This window comes from Paroedura picta, chromosome 13 (assembly GCF_049243985.1).
Source record: "Paroedura picta isolate Pp20150507F chromosome 13, Ppicta_v3.0, whole genome shotgun sequence".
In the NCBI taxonomy this organism is placed as follows: domain Eukaryota; kingdom Metazoa; phylum Chordata; class Lepidosauria; order Squamata; family Gekkonidae; genus Paroedura; species Paroedura picta.
Genome location: NC_135381.1, coordinates 28,053,345 through 28,075,798, shown reverse-complemented (window position 1 = coordinate 28,075,798; position 22,454 = coordinate 28,053,345). Strand labels below are relative to the sequence as shown.

Sequence of the window (22,454 nt, the reverse complement as noted above, 5' to 3'; positions counted from 1 at the left end):
TTTGTATAAGCAGTAGCATCAAAAGTAAATCTGGATGGAAGGTAAATTTTATGGAATATGCAAAACTGCTACAAACAGTTACTACTGTTTCTAGTAGCAATAAAAGATATGTAAACTTATAAAACTTAATTAATTGCAAGGGAGAAGGGAACTACTTTAATGTAATAATTTGTCCTTTGTATTTTAAAATTAAACTTTTGAATAGTTAATTGATTACACATAATGAAAACACAGTTCCTACCCGGATATTGCAGAAAAATCTAGAATATTTACCTTCATATATTGCTTGAAAATATCTGCAGCAGTATTCATTTCCACCACAGTATATACAATAAGTTTACAAAAAGCTGCAAGTAAATTTCTTCTTTTGTGCAAAGCTTCAATCTTACTAGCTTCATCATCCTGTTGACCATCTTAAAGGGGAAAAAATATGTGCACAGCATTAAGTAAACAGGAATTGTCCATTTTTTAAAATCAACTCAACACTCAGGAATATGTTTTCGCCTTTACCACTACATGTGCATGTCTCATAAGCCACTGCAAATAGTTCATTCAGATTTATCTATTAGACCAGTATCTTCCTAAGTAAAATATTCAAATTATCATAATACAGCCACATCCTACATCACTTATGCTCAATTTTATTATTTGTCCACAGAATACCATTATTAATGTCAGAACCATTACAGGCAAGACAAAACAGAGGCCTGCATATGACTATATTGTTTTTTAAAATGCCTATATTTCTTCTTAAAATGCCTTTTGTTCTGGAAGATGTCTACTGAACCTTTGAGGAGGTCTGCAGTGGGAGGTGAAATCTGATGGAAATTGCTACCCTTTCTTTTAAAACTTTATGCTTCCATTTTCATGAGCTAAATTAACACAATGGGCCTATCAAGATCTTAAAATTAGGAAATTTTTTAATGGAACGTTTAGGGGAGATTATTTCATGGGAACAATGTTAGACTTTGATGGGGAGTCTGTCAACTTCTGTTTGCATGGCAGTATTTACAATTACAACATCTGCTGGCTTCTAAATATGGTCCTGTGGCATTAAGGGTCTCAGTCCGCTTAGCTCCTGGAAACTAATTAAATTGATGCAGAAAACAGAACCAACAAAATTAGCCAACAAATATTTGATGTTAATAAATATGATATGCAGAGTCCCAGCAATGAATGAAATAAGGAGCTAGATTGCCATGGAATGGAATGGCAATGGAATATGGCATTAAAATTTATACTTGCTCTCTCCATTGACTTAAATTACAACTTATACAGCAAAAAGTGTGTTTAAGAGATACTGGACACCACAGTGACTCTTCCACAAGGGATTGTATCTCACAACAAGACACATCCATTTCTGGCAAGAAGTTATTACTCAGCCATTTTGTATTAGAATATTCAATGATTTTTGAGGATGGTTGTGTATTTTAAACTGTCTGTCCCATATCCTGAAGGCTAACAGATGATAAATGAAAATAGACCAACCTTCTTAAAGCTACAAGATCTGCATTATTACATAAGAAAGACTTTGATAAATAAATGGATTGAGAAGCTTAGAACTCTTATCAATATTTGAACAAATGGTTTAGAGAAGACAACTGTATATGCACCTATTTTTATATATTTGGAAACCTTTTAAAGCAACTCATGAGTATATCTGCCAGTACTGTTATTTTTGTCTGTAAATATTTCTTTCTTTTGTGTGTGTGTTTTGAGATTTTTTCTTTTTAATTTTTTTTAAAGTTACATTTCAAATATTCAAAACATGGTTGGACATAAAAAGTTTAGCAGTCTTTTATTAGCTTTTACAGTTTCACTTGTACCAACCTCTTCTATTCCTTTACATCCATACTTGCAGAACTAAAAAAAATCAACTGACAAGGATTCTCGTCCCTTATGTGGAACATCTTCATAAGTGGTGAGAATCCTTGTCTCCTGCCCACTCCCTCCTCCATCCCTTACTCCCTTTCCCTACCTGCATGCGTGGCTCCAGGGTACGCCGGCTGGCGCAGCCTTCACGGCTGGAGCCTGCTCTGAGGGGCACTTGCCACCATGGCTCCCACCAGTCTCCCGAGGCTTCTCCCGGTCTCTGGAGCACGGGTACAGCCTCAGAAGCCTAGAGGAGGTAGCACCAGCCCAGTGAGACCCAGCGACAAGGCGCACCTGCTGCTGCCACTCTCACCAGTCTTTCAAGGTTTCTCTTGGTCTCCAGACCAGGGGAGCAGCCTTGGAAGCCTAGCGGTGGCAGCGCTAGCCCAGCAAGCCCAAGCAATAAGGCGCGCTTGCTGCTGCCACCCCCACCAGTCTCCTGATGCTTCTCCCACTCTCTGGAGTGCGTGAGCGGCCTCTGAAGCATAGTAGAGACAGTGCCAGCCCAGCAAACCAGGGCATTGAGGCGCCGGCCCTGCAAGTCTTCCAAGGCTGCTCCTGCTCCTTGGATGGTGGGAATGGCCTAGGAATCTTGGCAGCAGTGGTGGCACCAGGGCAACGAGCACACCTCAGTGCTCGGCCTCAAAGCTCTGGCACCACTGCTGCAGCTGCGGAACATCTACTGGCATGCTAAGGCGGGATAACTGACATTACATCTGTCTACATTTCCGTTTGAGGGAGCGCACCAGTAGATGTTCCACATCAAAAATTACTTCTAGAACACTGCTTAACTAAAGCCCCAAAATCAGGCCAAAAAAACAAAGCTGGAAGTTTTAAAGGTTAAACAGAACAACTTCAAAGCAGTCCTGAGATTCTGCAGCTTAGATTATGTAACCTGATAGCTGAAGCTGTACATCTCATAGGAATGAGCCAGCAGATGAGAGCTCACATGATGACATGAAATAAAATCCTACATAAAGAAAGCTGTTATACAAAGAAAATTAATCTTTTTCACAAGGAAGCCATCATGACAGCTTTTCTCAGCAGTACAGACACAGGTTTGTTTAGTTTTAGGGTGTTTTTATCTTACTATTCTGTACATATGGCATTCTAGCAGAAAAGGAGCTTCCTGGAATTCACACCCACTATTGCCCCAATTAATTAATATATGCAAGAAAGGCCACAAAATTTTCAAAAGAATGCAAATATCGTAATCAAAGTACAGTTCAAGGGCACAAGCAAGTAAGAAAACGAAGACTCCATGCCACTAGGAGTATGCATCACTGCATGCTCAGACAGGTTAATACATACAAAGCCTACCAAAGTACCGTTCAATAAAAAAGGGAATATTTTTAAATAAAGTTGAGCTCAGCTAACTTCCAGGCCTGACCTCTGAAAGCTTAATTAATACAATATCAAATCAGGTAATAATTGCCAAGAATATTTTCCCCTGTGTTCATGACTTCAGGTCTCAGGAACAGTTTGTATATGGGCCACAATTAGAGTCTAACCTCCTTCAGTATTTTGATAACTGCCAGGAAGAATTTAACTAAAAAGTGGTGAGTATACAAGCAATCTGCTCTACAAAATTGGCAGCCATGTCTGTAAAAAAACCTTGAGAACTGGTAAATAATAATTTAATTTAGAATTGGGTGAGCACTTGGAGTTGGGAGAAGGAGGAAGAGGCATATCAGGAGCTGACTGACCTTTGTGCTACAAAAGGCTCTTGCTTGCTGCCAACGCACGCAAAACTACAAAAACCAAAGGACTCTTGGGTTCTGGATCAAGGCAAAAGATTCTGTAAGGAGCCAAACGGCAAGAGCTAAAGGACTCTGGGCTGTTGGCTCTTCGTCAGAGGATCAGGCTGAAGGATTCAGTGAAGTGAAGGACTGTTTGAGAAGCATTTCGGATGAATCAAAGTGAAAAAGAAGAAGATTTGGTTCTTATATGCCGCTTTTCTCTCAAAGTGGCTTATAGTCGCCTTCCCTTTTCTCTCCCCACAACAGACACCCTGTGAAGGGGTGAGGCTGAGAGAGCCCCGATATTCTTGCTCGGTCAGAACAGTTTTATCAGTGCTGTGGCAAGCCCAAAGTCACCCAGCTGGCTGCATGTGGGCGAGCGCGGAATCAAACCCGGCTTGCCAGATTAGAAGTCCATACTCCTAACCAAACTGGTATGATGACTGAAGCAGGTGAGGTAGTGACATGTTCCATCTGTGGCATGTTTGTCTTCTTACCTCGAGGGGATGGCTTTTACACTTGCAGCAAGTGTAAATTAGTGGATCTGCTGGAGGACAAGGTACGGGGATTAGAGGAACGCTTGAATACGCTGCAAAATATAAAGGAGGGTGAAGAGTTCTTGGACAGAGCTCATGAAGCATTCTTGAGAGAGCAAGTGCAGGAGGAAGGAAAGCTATCAAAACACAGAAGCACCGAACACAGGAGGATAATGAATGGAAGGCTCTTATGCATAGGAGTAGAAGAATGAGAAGGTCTGACCCACTGATATTCAGAAATCGGTTCCAGGATCTGCCTGAAGATGTTGATTCAGGATCACAGGAGCATGAGCCCCCAAGGCCCACGTAGACCAGTTAATAAGTCACAGGTGCCCACAGTTGAGAGTTCTAGATATTCTCCTCTGCAGCCCCCACAAAGCCCAAGAAACACTCCACAGGCCCTACCCGTTGCATGCATCAAGGATGTCTACCTGTGGAATATTCAATTTTTCTTTGAATAATGTCAGGCAACCTCCCACAGCTGGCCTGCGGTAGTGCTCTGGGCTGGGAGCTGTCCTCTATCTATCTTGTTATTTTTGTAACCTGTGCCCGTTTCATCTGGAACAGAAGTTGCCTCTTGTTTGGCCCCTTTGGAAGTGTGAAGATTGCAAAGACTTTTAATAAATAAACTGATGTTAATTAAAGGTTTTTGTTTATTTTTTAACCCTGATCTCAGTTTTTTGTTTTTGTTTTTAAAAAGAGGGAGTGCAATTTTGGAGCAGCCTCTGCAGTAGGGAAGAAGTCCTCTACATCCACAGCTGCACTGGTCTTTTTAATTTGGCTTGCCTGTATATCAGGTTCCTCAGATTGTTTTAAATTGACTGCTGTCATGGCTATGGGTAACATGTGTTGGTAACCATTGTGCTTAAGGAACCTGCCAGATTGATCTGGAACAGATACCTCCTCAGTGATTTCTCTATCTGAAAGACAATCTGAGTCAACTTAAGGGTTCTGTGCAATCAGAGGAGTCATAATGCACGGATGCACAGGATCACACCCAGAGACCTCTGCGGGTGTCCAGCTTATGCCAAGACCGCTCAATCAGATGTCACACTGGTACGGGAGAGCATCCACTGAAGTGGCCAAGTGTGGAACAGATTCTGGCTCCCAAGTAGATCAAGCCCGACATAGGAACAAACTGGCTTTTGTCTGTGTTTATTAGAAAGCTGTGCTCCTGGAGAAAGGACGCTGTTTGCTGGGTGGCCCCGCATGCCAATATATTGTCTTTGGCCTGTAGAAACATGTCATCTAAAAATGGGTAGATGTGGATCCCAGAGAGCCTGAGTCGTTCCACCAGGGGCACCAAGATCTTGTATGCTTAAAGTGCCTAAAAGAGCCCAAAAGTGAGGTCTGTGTTGGCCCTCACAGAAGAAGCGGAGGAATTGTCTGGAGTCCTAGTGTATAGGAACATGCAGGTATACTTCCTTGGGGTCCAGGGAAGTGACTAGGTCTTCAGTCTGAAGGATTTGTAGTATGTGTAGCAGAGACTCCATCTGAAAGAGCCACTTCTGCACCCATTGGTTTAGATCTTTCAGGTTTAAGACCGCCCGCCTGTCTCCAGATTTCTTGGGTACAATGAAGAGTAGTGAATACTTCCCAGTGAACTGTTGATCCGAAGGCACCTCTTTTATCACCCTGATGTGAACCAGGTGGAGAATGGCAGCCGCCAGAAGGCATCTCCGCTGAGGGAGGTGAATTCTAAGCAGTAACCATGGGGAATCATGAAAAGGCCCCACTGGTCAGATATTGACCAGCTCCAGACCTCTCCTAAAAAGTGGATCTGGCCGCCCACCACATAGTCAGGCAGTGGTCTTCCGGGCCTGTTGACTGTTGTCGCGTTCGAAAGGCTGTGTATTCCTGGGGGAGAAATGTGCGCAGTACTTGGAGGAATGGAATCCTCTGAATCCCTTCCACACATGGGGCCATGGGTAGAATGAAACGACTGCACTTGTCTCATCCAGTAGTCCCGGTACCTGGGGGTGCCGGATGAAGAGGGCATGGCCCGCCTCTTTTCCTTTGATTTCACCAGGACCTTGTCCAAGTTGGATTCCGCAAACAGCATGCAGCCAGAGAATGTCTACTATCGGGAGTCTGTATGCACCTCAAGAGGGATGGGAAAAGTATTTTGGGGAGAACCCTTGCACACCTGGTGAAGTGACTACCTTGTTGGATCAGGGGAATGCCGTGGACATAGTTTATCTGGATTTCAGTAAAGCTTTTGAGAAGGTTCCACATGATATTGTTAACAAGTTGGTAAAATGCGATATGGATCCTAATTCTGTCAGGTGGATCGATAACTGGCTGAGAGATCATACCCAAAGGGTACTTGTTAATGTTTCAGCATCCTCTTGGAGAGGAATGACAAGTAGAGTGCCCCAGGGATTTGTCCTTTATAAATTATTTGGATGAGGGATTAGAGGGAGTGCTTATTAAATTTGCAGATGATACTAAACTGGGAGGGGAATTCTATAGGGAGAAATGTAAAATTCTGAATTTAGGAATGAAAAATCATTTATACCTATATAGGATGGGGGAGAATTGTCTTGGTGGTCATATGTGCCAAAAGTATCTAGGAGTCTTAGTAGACCATACATTGAACATGAGTCAGCAGTGTGACTTGGTGGCTAAAAAGGCAAATGAGATTTTGGGTTGTATCACACGGAGTATCGTGTCCAGAACATGGGAGGTAATGGCACCACTTTATTCTGCTCTGGTTCAGCCTCACTTGGAGTACTGTGTTCAGTTTTGGGCACCTCAGTTGAAGAGGGATGTAGACAAAGTGTGTCCAGAGAAGGGCAACGAATACGGTGAGGGATTTGGAGACCAACGTATGAGGAAAGGTTGGGGGAGCTTTGTCTGTTTAGCCTCAAGAGACGACTGAGAGAGCATCTGATAACCAAGTATTTAAAAGCTTGCCATATAGAGGGTGGTGCAGAGTTGTTGTCTCTTACCCTGGAGTGACGGCTCAGAACCAATGGGATGAAATTAATGCAAAAGAAATTCCTTCTAAACATCTGGAAGAAGTTCCTGATAGTTAGAGCACTTTCTCTGTGGAACAAGATTCCTTGGGAGGTGGTTGGTTCTCAATCTTTGAACATTTTTAAACAGAGACTGGATAGCCATCTGACCGAGAGGCTGATTCTGTAAAAGTTCCGTGGATGAGCAAGAGGGTTGTGAGTGTTGGGGATTGGACTAGATGACTGGGGATTGGACTAGATGACCCAGGAGGTCCCTTCCAACTCTTTTATTCTATGATTCTATGATATTCCATTCCAATCCTCAAAGTGAGCTGACATCTGATACAATCACCAAAGCCCTCAAAACACACGTTTATTTGGTGGCAATTCTTTTGGGGGCTGGAGCTGGTCCTTTATCCTCTAGTAGCTGTCCTATTCAAGAGTTACATGAAAGCAGATATGGAAGCCAATGAATTACAAAAACCAAAGGTTAAATTAATACAGATACAGCTGTCCATAGACTAGAAAACTGTTTCCACAACTCTGTACCTGCACTGTTGCTGTCATCTTCCTGGTCAATGAAAACATGATCGAGTATAAAGCTGAGCAGTTCAGACTGCAATGAAGAATCAGGACTGTAAACTAATGGTTCTAACATGTCACGTCCTCCTGACATAATCTGGTGGCTGAAGATCATTAATACATCACACAAAATGGTGAAGGCCTGCAAAGAGGAATAACAGGAGGCTGAAAATATTTTAAAGGTTATATTGGAATCCATACATGCAGTGTATGCTAAACCAAAGCAATTATGATAACAAGACAAAAAGGTCTAATTATTTTAATTTTTTAAAAATCACTCTGGTAATAAGCTCTCTCAAGACACCTGAAAGACACCGACGAAGCTTTTTCTTCTGTTATTCTTTCACACTCAACTTTAAGGAGAGTTTCATAAAGCAGTATCTCCTTATCAGTCATTTGTTCTGTTAATGGATTTTCCTCTTTTTTTCCTGCATACAACTTTCAATCAGCAAAAACATGCTGCTTAAGAAAAGTGTGTAATTACTAAAGAATCTCCCAACTATCTTCTTCATAAGTGGGACATTTACGTGAAAGATAACACATCGTCAATGTATGTGTCCAAATAATTACATTATATCCCTTCCAGACAAGTGAAGAACTTAAGTTATTATTTTTCTATACATGTGACTGAATGTTTCTCCTACAGCAGCTTAAAAAACCCCTCAAAAAGATCAAACAAAGACTAACCTGTTCTTTAACCGCAGTATTTACATTAGTAAGGTAGTGTTGGCAGATTTGACAAAATACCCTCATCTGCTTCTTTAAACGCAGAAGGTCCTCCTTTAAAATAAAACATGTAAATAGTAAACAATTATAATCATACTTCGTTGTAACGGAGAAATATGCATGTATCCTTGGAGACTGAGAGCTTGTTGCATGCAAGAAAGTTAGCAACTGAAGATCACTGGTCCAAGGTGCTATTGGATGTGGAATTTTTCTGACCACGCATAATACATTCCTGTGTCCTTATGCTGACATGCCCTCTACCACCTCTGTCTTTCCCTGCTCATCATATAGTGGCATCCTAAGTAGGGACAAAATAAGCTTGCACGGCAGTGCAACATAATCACAGTTTTCTAAGCTGTTTCTAGGCACTGCAAATATAAATTAGTAGTAGCACAGAATAAGACTTGCCTTTGTAGAGCTGCTTTCAGTAATTTTTGCAAGCTGCCAAAGGATTACATAGTGAGTGCACTGCAATGCATGAATTACAATCTGTGAAATAAAAAAAGATTACCATTAAAAAAAGGAATTTTTTATCGTTGTGTGTGTGTTTAAAAAGTGTTCTTTTAAAACACTGACCTGTTCAGGCATATCTCCATTTTCAATTCCTGTTTTTAACAACTTATAATTGCAACCAAACAAGTCCCATCTTGACAGATCATGAGCGCTGAAAAGAGAAATAAATATAAATTATAATGTTGTAAATAACCCAACTAGATTATACAGTCTAGTTCCCTTGGAATTTAACAATGGTCTTAAAAGACACTGTACGTAGCAACTGCTGTCTGGTGGAAATGAACACACCTGTAGCAAAGACATGTACACAGTCACCAAAGTGTTTTGTTAAACACAACACAGCACCTTGACATGGAACCAGCAATAGACCTCATTCTCTCTCAAGGATCCCCATCCATTGACAAGCATACATTCCGGCACATCTTCCCAGAGTACATAGCACTGAGCACAAAGACTAAAAATATAGGTTCTACATGTACCAGATTTTGGGTTGGATTCCCGAACTGCCTGTGAAAGATGCTGACCCCTAAAAGATTCCCCTTCCCCAAGCTGGTCATTTCTACCATTAAGTTTATTCCGGTAGTCCAAAAACCCACATGGCCAGGTGGATGAGGCAGCTGCAGTGGAGAAAGCTCTAGTCACAGAAAAAGAAAAGACTGTCCTTGTTCTCTTTCTTAGTCCTACTGCTGCCACCTGACCTGTGAGGCTGTTTGTCCATGCTGGTCCCTCAAACTCAGGAATAAAGTTTTCTGGAGTCAGAAAAGACTATGGTGGCACGGGTGGGGGAAACTATGATCCTTGTACCACAAGAGCATCATCATCTTTAAATGGAGAAAGTGAGTTTGAAGTGGGGATGGCAGAAGAGACAGCTGAATATATGGAGCAGAGAGTAAGTAAATGCCCCTTTAGGACTTACATCCATGGCTGCTGAAATTATCACAACAGCTCAAAGCTTTAAGTTTGCTTATAAGAATACCAGTTGCACATTTTAATTATACTTGTCCAAGTAATTTTAATTACAATTGTCAGAATAGCAATTTCTCATAAAAAGAATAAAGTTTACATTAAAAATGAAGAAGAGTCACAAATGCTCTTCTACTTACTTATGAAAAGATGTTATTCTCTTTAATGTTGATAAGACTTGATAAGCGTCATCTTCATCAGGTTCTTCACCCTATCAAAGAGTCACAGTGTTGCAATAAAAACAGGGACTTGCAAAAAGTGCAATTTCTTTCCTATTATTAAGAATAGCTTTCTACTACCTCATATAAAAACTGGCAAAAACCAAAGACAGTTATTAATGTATTGTTTTCCACACAAACATATACTCAAGCTAGATGTTAAATAATTGTATGTGGGAGATATACACACATCAAGGGAATTTCAGCAGGTGTTGGGGCTATATTAGAGCCAAATAAACTTCTAATTTCCCTTTCACTGCCTCTCATATGCAGTGTGAAAAGAGAAAATGCACAATCTGATGTATGAAAGTATTCCTTGTTTGTACCTTACCTGACATTTTTCATTGTATTCTGTGGTAATTAGAAGTCTCATCTAACTCTTCAAAGCAAATGTTCACAAAACAAGAAATACAGAATTGGAACAAGATAAACACGCAAGCAACAAACCTCTTGCAGAAAATCTTCAAGAAGTCTATTAAATTTATCAGATAATTCATCTATTAGCTGACTTCTTGCAATGTCTACTCTGTTAAAGATCGTGAATTCTTCATTACAGAGCGCATGGTATGTTTTAGAACATGCTTCCAAAACGTCGGTGTCTGTGTGCTTTTCTACAATATCCCGGATCTGTCGCAATAAGGCATCTAGATGCTGAAAAACACACACATGAAAGATGGTAAAGTATGGCAAACATTTTTTTCCAGGTATATTTGATCAAACTTGAAGCAACCACAAACGGACAAAATTAAAACATTAAGGGCCCTTCCTTCAAAAGGTAAACATTAAGACATTCATTTATTTATAATACAGTTTTTTACCCAGGCTTATGAAGAATTTAAAAAAATAGTTGAGTACAAGTAACAATAAAAGCATTAAAACCTATTCCCACCCACCTTACCCATTATGGTGACTGTGAAAAAAGGGTGAAGCATATAGTCTAGAATCATTAAATGAGGGGTTGTAGAGCCAGGAGGAAATAAAAGCCTACCAGGGCAAGGTCCCTCCACTTTCTAATGCCTGATGGAAGAGAATGAATTTTACGGAACTACTGCAGGGCTTCAACGTCCATCAGAAGGGCATTCCAGAGGTTGGGGCCAGGACTGAAAATGTCAGAGTCCTTGCTGATGACAATCAGGCCTGTTTCAAGCCGGGAATCTCCAGCAGGCTGGACGTCTGGGAACATAATGTTCTCCACAGAGTATATAGGTAGATGCAGTCTCGTAGGTACAATGGCTCCAGAATGTGGAAGGGCTTAAAAGTCAAAACCAAAATCCAAGAATATACTATGATAAAGGTATAGGTATCCCCTCTGCAAGCACTGAGTCATGTCTGACCCTTGGGGTGACGCCCTCTAGCGTTTTCATGGTAGACTCAATACAGGGTGGCCTTGCCAGTGCCTTCCCCAGTCATTACTGTTTTACCCCCCAGCAAGCTGGGTACTCATTTTACCAACCTCGGAGGATGGAAGGCTGAGTCAACCTTGAGCCGGCTGCTGGGATCAAACTCCCAACCTCATGGGCAGACAGCATTTCTGCCGCTTCCCACTCTGCGCCACAAGAGGCTCTTATGGTACTTCAATAGTAGACAGTGCAAGCAGCAGAGCACTGGATGGATATGTGCACAGGGTCCTGGTCAGAACCTACACACACCTATACATTCCGGATCAACTGTAATTTCTGGAGTGCATTCAAGGGCAGGCTTGCCTAGAGTGCATTTATAGTAATTTAATCTGGAAGTGATTGTTGCATGGATCATTGTGACCAGGTCCAAAGGGAACAGATGCAGCTTCAATAGTTTAACCCTGGAGAAACGCCAAATGGCATCAAGAGCAGTTGCATGGACAAATAATTTTGTTAGGACTTAAGGATGTTGAGTTATTTTTTCCTTACCAAGCCTGTTTTTTTTTTGCGCGGGGGGGGGGGGGTTATTGGATATATAGCCAAGACTCTGGATGACAAGTCCAAGGATAGCGTATGATGGTCTGTGTACTGTTTTTTGGCTACTCCTTGCAGCCTGGAGAACTGTGGAAGGAAGGGGGCTGCCTGGAGTGTTGCAGGCTGGTGTGCAGAATTCCTCATTATCGAGGTCTCTGCTTGTCAATCGGGCCTGCCACTCTAGAACAGGCTGCTGCAAATATAACAACCATATCTCACCACTCCAAGACCATCCCTATGTTTCACACTCCAACCCCAGCTGCTACTGACATTAGGACGCAAGTCCTGACTGATGCTGGCTGGAGTGCCCTGAAAGCTAAATGAGTAGACTCGCTGGATATCGTTCTCTTCCCTGTGGCCCAAGAGGTGAATCCCAAGCAAGGAGGCCCCTGGATAGACTCCAGCAGACTTTGGCTGGTCAGGAGGGAAAGGAACCCTCAGGAGAGGTACACTAGAGGTGGCAGGGGGATTCTCAAGAGCAATAACACTGAGCCAATGGGCTTTTTCACATGGCAGGACTCTCCTAAGAAACCCAGACAAAGTGACAAGACGTCAGCAGCAATTCCCATGAATTTCAGAATCTCCCACCTACATAGAAGAGGAATCCAGTGAAGCTGTAACAGCCTAATGAGCAGCCTTAAACAGCAGATTACAGAGAAACACCTGTCCTATCCCAAAATACACAGGGGAAGAGGTTATGGTGGCACCGACATTTATGCTGTGTAACACCAGGCTGATAAACAACAGAACATCGACTCTGCATGAGTACTTCATGGAGCATGGGGTTGACCTGGTGTGTGTGACTGAGACCTGGGCAAGAGAAGATGAAACGGTTGCCTTGAAAGACCTTGCTCATCTGGGTTCTTGGACCTTCATCAGTCTTGGGCTTTGGGTGGGGGAGGGGATAGTGGTCCAGGACAAGGTTCTCCCAACATCTGTCGATTCTGGGGGTGTAGTGTGTTGGCTTAGAATGGCAATCGATCAAGAACTTGGTCATCTGGTTAGTCTGTCCCATCAGGTCTGGACAGCCTGACAGTTCCCCAGACTTTTGGTTTGGGGGGACTTCAATGTCCACTTCAATGTCCAAAGGTTGGATACATACTTTTCTTGGATGCTTTAGGATGCTTAGGGCTGATCCTGCATTGAGCAGGGGGATGGACTAGATGGCCTGTATGGCCCCTTCCAACTCTATGATTCTATGATTTAAAATCAGCATCTCCAGGATTTGGCCCGGACCTGGTATCAACCATGGCAAAACCAAGGATCTCACAATTTGTTACTGGCCCCAGCCATACTCTTGATTTGATCTTTGGTACTGGAGTTGGATTTCCATGGCAGTTAATATCGTTCCATGGTCAGACCACTATGCCGGAAGCTCCAGATCAGGGTTCCACCCCCTCCCTGTTTGGGCGGCAGGTATATTTTGGCCCACCCATAGAGACTTATGGATCTGGATGTTTTCCTGAATGCTCTGTGGGACCCAATGCCTCCTGGTGTAACATTTGGTGAAGGACTGGCAAATCCATCTATCTGCTGTCATTGATGAACTCCTGTTCCCTGACATCCTCTCCCCCCTGGCCTCAAATTGGCTCCATGGGACTCTGCAGAGAGGGAAATGAGACGGCTAGAGCAAATGTGGAGGAAGATTGACAACAAGGCTACAAGAGCATCTTATTGCACACTAATGAGGGCATATGAGATGGCAGTGAATATGATTAAATTTTATGTTGCCTCCATTGCACCCATAATTTCATGCCCTGCTCAGTTGTTTAGGGTAGTTAAGTCTCTTACAATCCTTGAGGGAGGGTGCCAAAAGTACATTGGAATTTGGATGCAAGGCCTTGCCAAGCTATTTTGCAGATGAAGTCTTGTTGCTCCACTGTGACTTTCCGTCCATGGTTGATACAGAAAGGGAGCTTGGAGGCTCTTTGGCAGCCTTGTGAAGAGATGCATTTGATGATTTCAGCTGACTTTCATTAACCCAAGAGGACAAGTTGCTGCCCCCAGGATTCCTGTACTTCTTGGCTCTTCAAATCAGGGGACAGAAGGATGAGTGATCCTCTCTGGGAGATTATCAACCTCTCCCACACATCAGGCGATATAAAGATGTGGTGGTTTGCCCATTTCTGAAAAAAACTATCACTTGATAGCAGTGATCCAGCCAATTACTGCCCCACCTCGTATTTTGCATTCCAGGGGTTAGGTGATTGAAAGGACCACGATGAACCATGTCCTGGCATACATGGAAGATACTTTAGCCTTTGATGGCTTCTGTCCTGACCATGGGGTGGAGACAGTGCTGGCTGCCTTAATAGATGACCTCAGGATAGAGGTGGGTTGGCTCTTCTCGAGTTGCTATATCTGTTGGTAGCATCTGACATTGTTGATGAGTTATTAGTTCACTGCCTCACTGGGACCAGGATCCATGGGACAGCGCAACAGTGGTTGAAGAACAGTTACATTCCTATTGGCTCCTTTGTGGAGTTTCACAGGACGTGATTCTCTCCTTCATATTATGTGCCCTCTGGCCCAACTAGTCCAGAGTTTACAGTTCAACTCTGCAAAGAAGTTTACAGTTCAACTCTGGGTAGGAAGGGACCATGGGAGGAAGCGCATCTGCCAACCCTGGACAGTGTGCAGCTCTCAGGAATGCACTCTGCCAAGAACCTAGGCATGATCCTGGATGCTTCCCTTAAAATGGAAGCCCAGGTCATAACAGTAGCGCAGCTCACATTTTACCACCTCTGCCAAGCCAAGCTACTAGCACCCTACCTGGACCCAGAGCACCTAGCCACAGTGATCCATGCAACGGTCACCTCTAGACTGGACTTCTGCAACTCTCTACAGAGTCCTACCCGTATACTTGATCCAGAAACTACAATTGGTGCATCTGGCACTCCAACAACTTGGCTGGCTCCCAGTTGAATTCCAGATTAAGCTTAGGGTTTTGGTAATCACCTTTAAGGCCATACACGGTTTGGGCCAACTGGCTGCAGATCCCTGGCCCCAGAGAAGTGCGCTGGACCTCAACAAGGGCCAGAGCCTTCTCAGTCCTGGCCCTGACATGATGGAACGATCAATCAAACTTTATTACAGTCGTTCTGACCAAGCTATATGAAGTCGATACATAAGAGACCAAGAGAATATGGTCATTTAATGTAATTCAATTTAAAACAGATCATAACATAGGACTTTAAACTATGCTACTTTAGAGCATCGGATTTTTACGGCGTCAACCAACAATTTAAAAGCATGAAAATTATTTGTTCATATTTCATCCCCATTCATTCTCTTATATGTGTCAATTAGCTTACCTTTTCTAGTCGTCCTGTTGTATAGATTTCCAAATCAAAATATTGTGGCAACTGTAACAAGTTGGTGACTTTTTCTGCATCTACAGAATACTGTGAAAATTGAAACAAACACTTAAAACTGGAACACTTTTGTAAAACGAAACACTGGACTTACCTGAAGGTTTCTTCTCTTCAGTGGGGCAAAGTCCTCCAAAACTGGTTAGATCATACCTCCACTCGCTCCATGCAGGGCTATGAAAATTATTATACCTCTCTGGGATGAGAGTGGGTTTTTCTTTCTGGGCATAGAACTATGCTCCCCAGTACAACAAACATGATATAAATTTAATCTCCTTAATAACAGTAAGCATAATAGTAAATAGGTATTCAACACCAACCACATGAACATCAACCAATGAAAAAACCTGCCAAAATAACAGAAGAACAAAGCGGTGAGATAATTGGAGGACTTTGCCTCACCAAAGAGAATAAACCTTCAAATAAGTCCAATTTTTTATTCTCCTTCACTTAGAGAAGTTTACCAAATCTGGTTATATAACCAAGCTAAGACATGGTGGGCACAAAAGCAACCTCAGCACTGTAGTCATCCCAACTTTTGTTGGAAAACTTGTCTCCCGAAAGCAGTCTCAGTGGAGTTCTGCCAGACTATTATGAAATGTCTAACCAAGAAGAAAAGAAAAACCATGTGTTTGGTAGGGTTCCTACCAAATGCAGCTGAAATCACCGCTGCCTCTGTAAGATGGGCTACAACCATTACAGATTGTCTCAAACAAAAGTACCATACATTTTCTTGATGCAAAGTCGATCCAGATAGCCACTAAGGCCTTGCAGACTTTATCACTCTGTAAAAACTACCCTGTGGTAGTGATAGTTTAAATGTTTTGTCATTATTGTGTATATATAGAGAACCCTCCGAAAAACCACCATTCCCTCTCTCTGCTGAGTAGAATTAGGGACCCCCCCCCCCCCGTTCTCTTAGTGAACTTTCAAAACAGACTATACCTTCTGAGTAACATAAATATCAGTACTAATTACTACCATAACTTTGTTGAAGGTGCAGAGTTCCTTATATACCGAGACCCTTCGTCAGTATTGTGGCCATAACAGATACCTTCATTCCAACAGAAAAAGGACTAAGGCCAGCAGCCTCCCCAAAAAACTCCATTTAGGAGTGTTGAGTGATTTTAACGTTGCACTTCTGAGGTATTTCCAAACGAATTCTTCCCATGAAACATTAATGTCGACAATTTTTGCCCGCAGGAATCCAGGTGACAAATGGATCCTCATCTCAGCAAATTCCCTAGTCAAATAGAGTGCCCCGGTTTCTGACAGAGTTAGCTGAACTGGGTCCAAATCCACCATCCCATGCCAAGAAATGTTTCAGACCAATTATTTCTGAACCCTGACCAACACTTTGATTACTGTATTGGTAGAAAAAATTACAGGGGTCCTTATGTAACGTCTTGCCCTCATATTTGTCAATTCAGCTTCTTAAATTTATATAAGGCCATCCCATTAATGGTCAAGTCTTGAGCAAGTGAAGATCACAATCCTTTCACTAATGTTGACCATCTTTCTTATGTCACATGGTTGATGCAGATGGCCCTTCAACCCTTTGGACCAACATCTGTTATTATTAGGATCTGGGGAGGTTTGAACTATTAGAAATTGCTTGGCTATATTCATGACTGACTTCAACCAGTTCCTGGATTTTTATCACTTCTAAGAAAAACTATTTAGTGAAGTCTCCCTGCCATGTCCTGTTAGAGAGAAAACAGTCTTCAATGCAGATGCTTCAGGTGTAATGGTACTGCTTGTACTGAGGCAATCAGTAGATCCAATAAAAGAAGCTAGGTCAACAAGAGCATTTGTCTCTTTTTGCATTTTCTGAAATTGATCTGCTTACAGAAAACCTTCCTAACAACACTTTATCATGTTCATATTCCAAAGTTTCAGTCACAGCATTCTCTTAACCAGGATGATTTTGCCTTCAGTTTTAGATGAAAACTGTATCACATCTAAAAAGTGCATCCTTGGCAGACTGATAGACTCTTTTAAGACAGTAATTTGGTTTTGAAAGAACCATAGGGTCTTGTTCAGGATCTTATAGCAGGCTGTCAGCCCAAATGACTGCTACCTTGGCTAGATTAGATAGGGCCACATCTGCATTGGATGTACAGCGTGGTGGGCTTTGTATGCCTTTGTGCAGTTTTATTGTTACTGTCCATATGATCTTAATAGCATACTTTCCCATCCTCTGACAACACTGCTCCTGGGTGCAGTTCCACCATAGCGGTATCTCCAGAAGGCACCCTTTAGATGTTCTCTTGCCTCATCCTGACATCTGTAAGACTTTTCAGTAACTGAATGTAAGGACAATCACCCAGGTGGGACTGTCCACTCAGCTTTACTCACCTCATCAAAAGAGGATTTATGAGTTGAGCCAATGTTTGAAGTCACAGAACAGACTGATGGAGCTCATGACACATTGGGGCCTTAGAGGCAGATGGAACCGAAGCTTTCAGATCCGACACAAATTTTGACCTTAATAATATATTTTCCCATAAGACTGGCCTTTAGCTGCAAGGCCCTATTGGACCTCACCTTAGATGTTGACATATAGTGTAGATTATGATTTTGTGACCTTCTCCTAAACAGAGACAGCAGTGGTCATGCGTGTCAGATTGTGGCATCTTGATGGTGCACTGACTACACTTCTTGTATATTGCTTTTGAGGCTATTTTGTTGAACAAGGAGTAGAAAGTCAAAAGAAAGGGTAGAGCTACTAGAAACATTTCTCTACTACTCGCGGTGGTGAAAAAGGAACTGAGGGATGGGGGCACTCCGCCCTAGTGTGAGGTGAAACCATTGGCAGGAAAACTCATGTATGCATGGTTGAGCTGCAGAGCGCTCCTTTGGAGATTTTTAGCTAGAAAAATCTTCTCCATGCAGGCCTGTGCAGGCACAGTCCCAATGTGGGGCTGCACAGCAAAACAGATGATGAACATATGTTCCATAACACAAATGATGTTTCATCAAAATATCTAGAACATTCACTATAAGTTAACAAAGCACCATAAATGAAAATGCTTAAATGAAATTTATTTTTGTTTAAAACTGCATTAGAAGCTGAGAGAAGCTAGAACTGCAATTAAGAAAAAATAACTCACTTTTGCTAGTAACTGAGGAAGTGCCACAGCAAAAAGTTCCGTGATTCTTGTCCTGTCATCCAACTGTGTTTTCTTCTCCTTTGCTGTAAGTACCTTAGTTATAAAAACCCAATAAGAGTCAAACAGTAGTAGGGACACAGTAGCTCTTCAGTTAAATACAAGTTAACTGCTCTAACTGAACTGTGAAAAGCAAGGTATCTTTGAAAATACAGAACCACAGTTCATACTGATAAGCATCAGCAAAACCCAATTTTAATCTGCAAATGCCTGATAACAGCTATATAGAGACGATTTGGGAAAGTACATCTGAACATTTTTTTAAAAATGTAACAAAATAAAATGAAAGGAAAGATGGATCTTAAAGACTAACATTTCAATATACAACATTTCATGAGTCACCAACATTCAAATGGAAACAAATAAATTTGGATTTTTATTCATTTTCTTCACTCTAGCATCTGGAATTGGGGTCTGAAAGAGGTATTGAGGTTCCCGGGGCAGGGTTTAGGGGGGGAAGCCTCAGAAGCAGCCAATCCCTGCTACAACAAAACTCTACCCACCAATGAGTCCAAGGCATCTACTTGGACAACACAGCAAGTACGAAGGATCTCCCAAGCCAATAAGTCCAGAACCTTGGCGGGACCCCCAGTAGTCAATTTGGCACTTATGGAATTTGCACTTGGACATTTTGGCAAATACTTTGTGATCCTGGAGGTGCTTTAGCAACTCATGGACCAGCACCACATGCTCCCTTTCATGTTTGCTCTATATCAAAAATTATCAAGCTAAACGAACCCCCCCATACAGTAGATCATGCAATACCTCGTTCATCAAATTCATTAATATGCCGGGCGAGCCGCTCAACCTGAACGACCTAACAATGTATTCAAACTGGCCAATGGGGGTGTTGAACGCTGTCTTTCACTCATCCCCCTCAGTGACTCTTATCAGGTAGTAAGCCTCCCTCAAGTCCAGCTGGGAAAATATCTTCCCACCCCCTAAGTGGCCCAACAGGGCTTTGATCAGGGGGAGGGGGTATGCATTCACTTTGGAGACAACAATGATGGCCCTGTAGTCTGTGCAGACTGAGCATTCCATTTTCCTTTTTGGCAAAGAGCACCGGGGCTACCATCAGAAAGGTGACCGGGTGAATAAAGCCCCTCTGTAAGTTCTTGTATTTGAACTGGCGAAGTTCCTCCAACTCCACGGGACTCATGTTGTAAAGTCTGGCTTTAGGGAGCGCCACCCCCAGCACTATTCCATGGTACAGTCAGTGGGGCGGGGCGGGAGAAGTTGGTTGTACTCCTCCTCTGAGAAGGCTTGGATCCAAATCCTGTAGCAGGCTGGCAGGCCTTTCCCCTCTCCTGTGTGGAGCCCCAGCGCCCGAAGCCGGGGATTGCAAAATGAAGGGGAGGTTTTCCCAACTAACCACCATGCCAGCGACTGCCTTTCCCCAGACCCCGCAATTCCCCTTGAACCAGAAATGGAGCCTGCAATTGGGATGAGTAAATCTAGCATCTGCTCGTCCCAGTCAATTTGCATTTTTTGTGTGTCTAACCAGTCCATGTAAAACAGAATGATGAAACAAGCAATGGGGACAATGGTCAAAGAGATTTTTCCCTAGTGTACCCCTAAGTTCATTACTAGAAGGGCAGTGGCTTCAGTAATTGATTTCCCCCACCCACTGGGGCCCTTTTTACTTGGCACATTATTATGGGTTTGTCCAAAGAAACCTTCACCGTTCTCAACCCCCTCACCTGAGTCTACATATACCTGTATTTCTATCTGAGACCCATCCTCCTCATTTAGGAATTTTGTTGGGAGGAGGATGGGCAGGAGAATCTGAGGCAGAGGAGCCGGTGTGCCTCTCAATATGAACTGCCATAAGACACCTGGTAGGACGGGCCGTCACCATTTCCCTGAGTCAGTGAGGGTGGGAGGTCCTTCCGGATGGGCCATACCGCACTCTTGTCATCCTCCCTCTCCATGCTCTGATACCCAAGATTGCACATGGGTGAAAACATCCCCCGGGGCTTGCTCCCAATTGTAGGGTTTCCTAGAGAGCCAGTTTGGTGTAGTGGTTAGGAGTGTGGACTTCTAATCTGGCGTGCCAGATTCGATTCTGCGCTCCCCCACATGCAACCAGCTGGGTGACCTTGGGCTCGCCACAGCCCTGATAGGGCTGTTCTGACCGGGCAGTGATATCAGCGCTCTCTCAGCCTCACCCACCCCACAGGGTGTCTGTCGTGGGGAAAGGAATGGGAAGGCAACTGTAAGCCGCTTTGAGCCTCCTTTGGGTAGGGAAAAGCGGTATATAAGAACCAACTCTTCTTCTTCTTCTGCTAGCCCACTGGGCTTCTCAGTATAAAGTCTGGGCTTCTGAGGAGCAGCACGGCGGGTTGTCGTGTCCCCGCAACGGGTAGCAGGGCGCCTCTTGGGGCACTCCATGGTGAAGTGCACCTTCTCCCCACACTCCAGGCACAGTCCCAATTTGCGGCAGTGGTCCCTTTCCGGGGCTGCGACCCATGGGAGGGGGTTCTCTGAGCCTCCACCATCCCCACGCCCTGGATTACTGCTGCCGCCAGGAGTAGCTTCCAGTTTCCAGAGTTTGAGGACAATTTCTTCTGCCTCCACTTGCCCAGCACACTGAATCCAAGTTTCTAAGTCATTAAGGGAGGCCTCCCGTTTGTAGATGTGCTCAATCAGAGTATTATCGAGTCCTTTCTTACAGGCTTCCAGCTTCTGTTCCTCATTGTAGATCACCAGTTTACCAATGAGGGAGAGTAGTTCTCTGATGATGTCTGCCACTGGGCGCCTCCTTCGGTCGGAGGTGGTTGAGCCTTTCTGTCACCTGCATCTCTCTGAATGGGTCTTGAAAAAGGGCAGTGATCACTTCTCAGAAATGAACCAGATTGGTTGTTCCAGGGATTCCAGCCATGTTCTGCTCTATCCAGTATTCCGCCAATGCACCCTTGAGTTTGCTCCTCAGCGTGCGCAGTTTTGGACTCAGTGGTGAAGGTCGCCTCCCAATCTGCCAGGAAACCATCCATTTGCAGCAAAAAGAAACCCAGCTTATTGGCCGTCCTGTCGAACCATATGCGGAAGACTCTTCCTGCCACATGTCCCCTGTGAGGGGTGGGCACTGGTCACCCTGGGGCACCAGAACAGCAGACACCCCAAGAGCAATCGGGGCAGTGGGAGCAGGGTCCATGGGGGCCACAGTTGCTGCTGGGGGTAGTTGCAGTGCTGCGATGTTGCTGGTGCCACGGGGAATGCTGGGGCACTAGGAACCACTGAGATGGGGCGGCAGCAAGCAGTTGCAGTGGAGCTTGTCCCCTCGGTGCGGTCATTTCCAAATTATGGGATCTTAAGCACTGTACCACTCTACTGATTCAAACAGCAGGATAATGACATATCATGAAATGTCCTTTGTGACCAGAAAGCATCAATGGAATTCCAAACTAGGAGAAAAAATGTTACTTTCTAATCAACAATAAAAATGTCGAAGAAAAAATACCTTACCCGCTTTCCTGTGCCTCTTCCTACAGGAGGATGACATTCGGCTGCTTGTCTAATTGTACACAGCATTATTTCAATTAGTGCACTTTCCTGTTTGTCTGTCAAGGCTAAATTTGGGTGGGGGGAGGAACAAGGGGAGAAAGAAGTATTGAGATAGCATATTTGTATACGACAACTCAGATACACATCACAAGAGCTAATTATATGCATTGCTTACCAGTAGGATACCAAGTAGAGAAGTATTTTAAACTTTAACTTTACAATGATTGCCTCATATTTCCCACTACTGTCAAATCAGGACTAAACAACATAGTAGGGGAAGGAATGTCAAATATATATCAAATGTCAAAACTGAAGTCTGCAAATATTTAAAAATTCTAGTATTTTCAGGTTTTGCATTATTGATTAGCT

The 22,454-nt window shown here is 43.3% G+C and overlaps 1 protein-coding gene across 2 annotated transcripts in view; it reads right to left on the bottom strand.

The window, feature by feature from the left end:
- Nucleotides 1-22,454, bottom strand: part of STAG2 (STAG2 cohesin complex component) — a 100,669-nt gene that overhangs the window by 15,535 nt on the left and 62,680 nt on the right. For both annotated transcript variants that reach the window (XM_077308513.1, XM_077308514.1), the window contains exons 16-25: nucleotides 22,047-22,150; nucleotides 18,525-18,617; nucleotides 15,355-15,444; nucleotides 10,554-10,757; nucleotides 10,029-10,099; nucleotides 8,989-9,076; nucleotides 8,821-8,901; nucleotides 8,374-8,466; nucleotides 7,654-7,828; nucleotides 274-413 (exon numbers count right to left, since the gene is read on the bottom strand). In XM_077308513.1, the coding sequence (XP_077164628.1) occupies nucleotides 274-413; nucleotides 7,654-7,828; nucleotides 8,374-8,466; nucleotides 8,821-8,901; nucleotides 8,989-9,076; nucleotides 10,029-10,099; nucleotides 10,554-10,757; nucleotides 15,355-15,444; nucleotides 18,525-18,617; nucleotides 22,047-22,150 (1,139 nt within the window). The remainder of the gene's footprint in view (nucleotides 1-273; nucleotides 414-7,653; nucleotides 7,829-8,373; nucleotides 8,467-8,820; nucleotides 8,902-8,988; nucleotides 9,077-10,028; nucleotides 10,100-10,553; nucleotides 10,758-15,354; nucleotides 15,445-18,524; nucleotides 18,618-22,046; nucleotides 22,151-22,454) is intronic.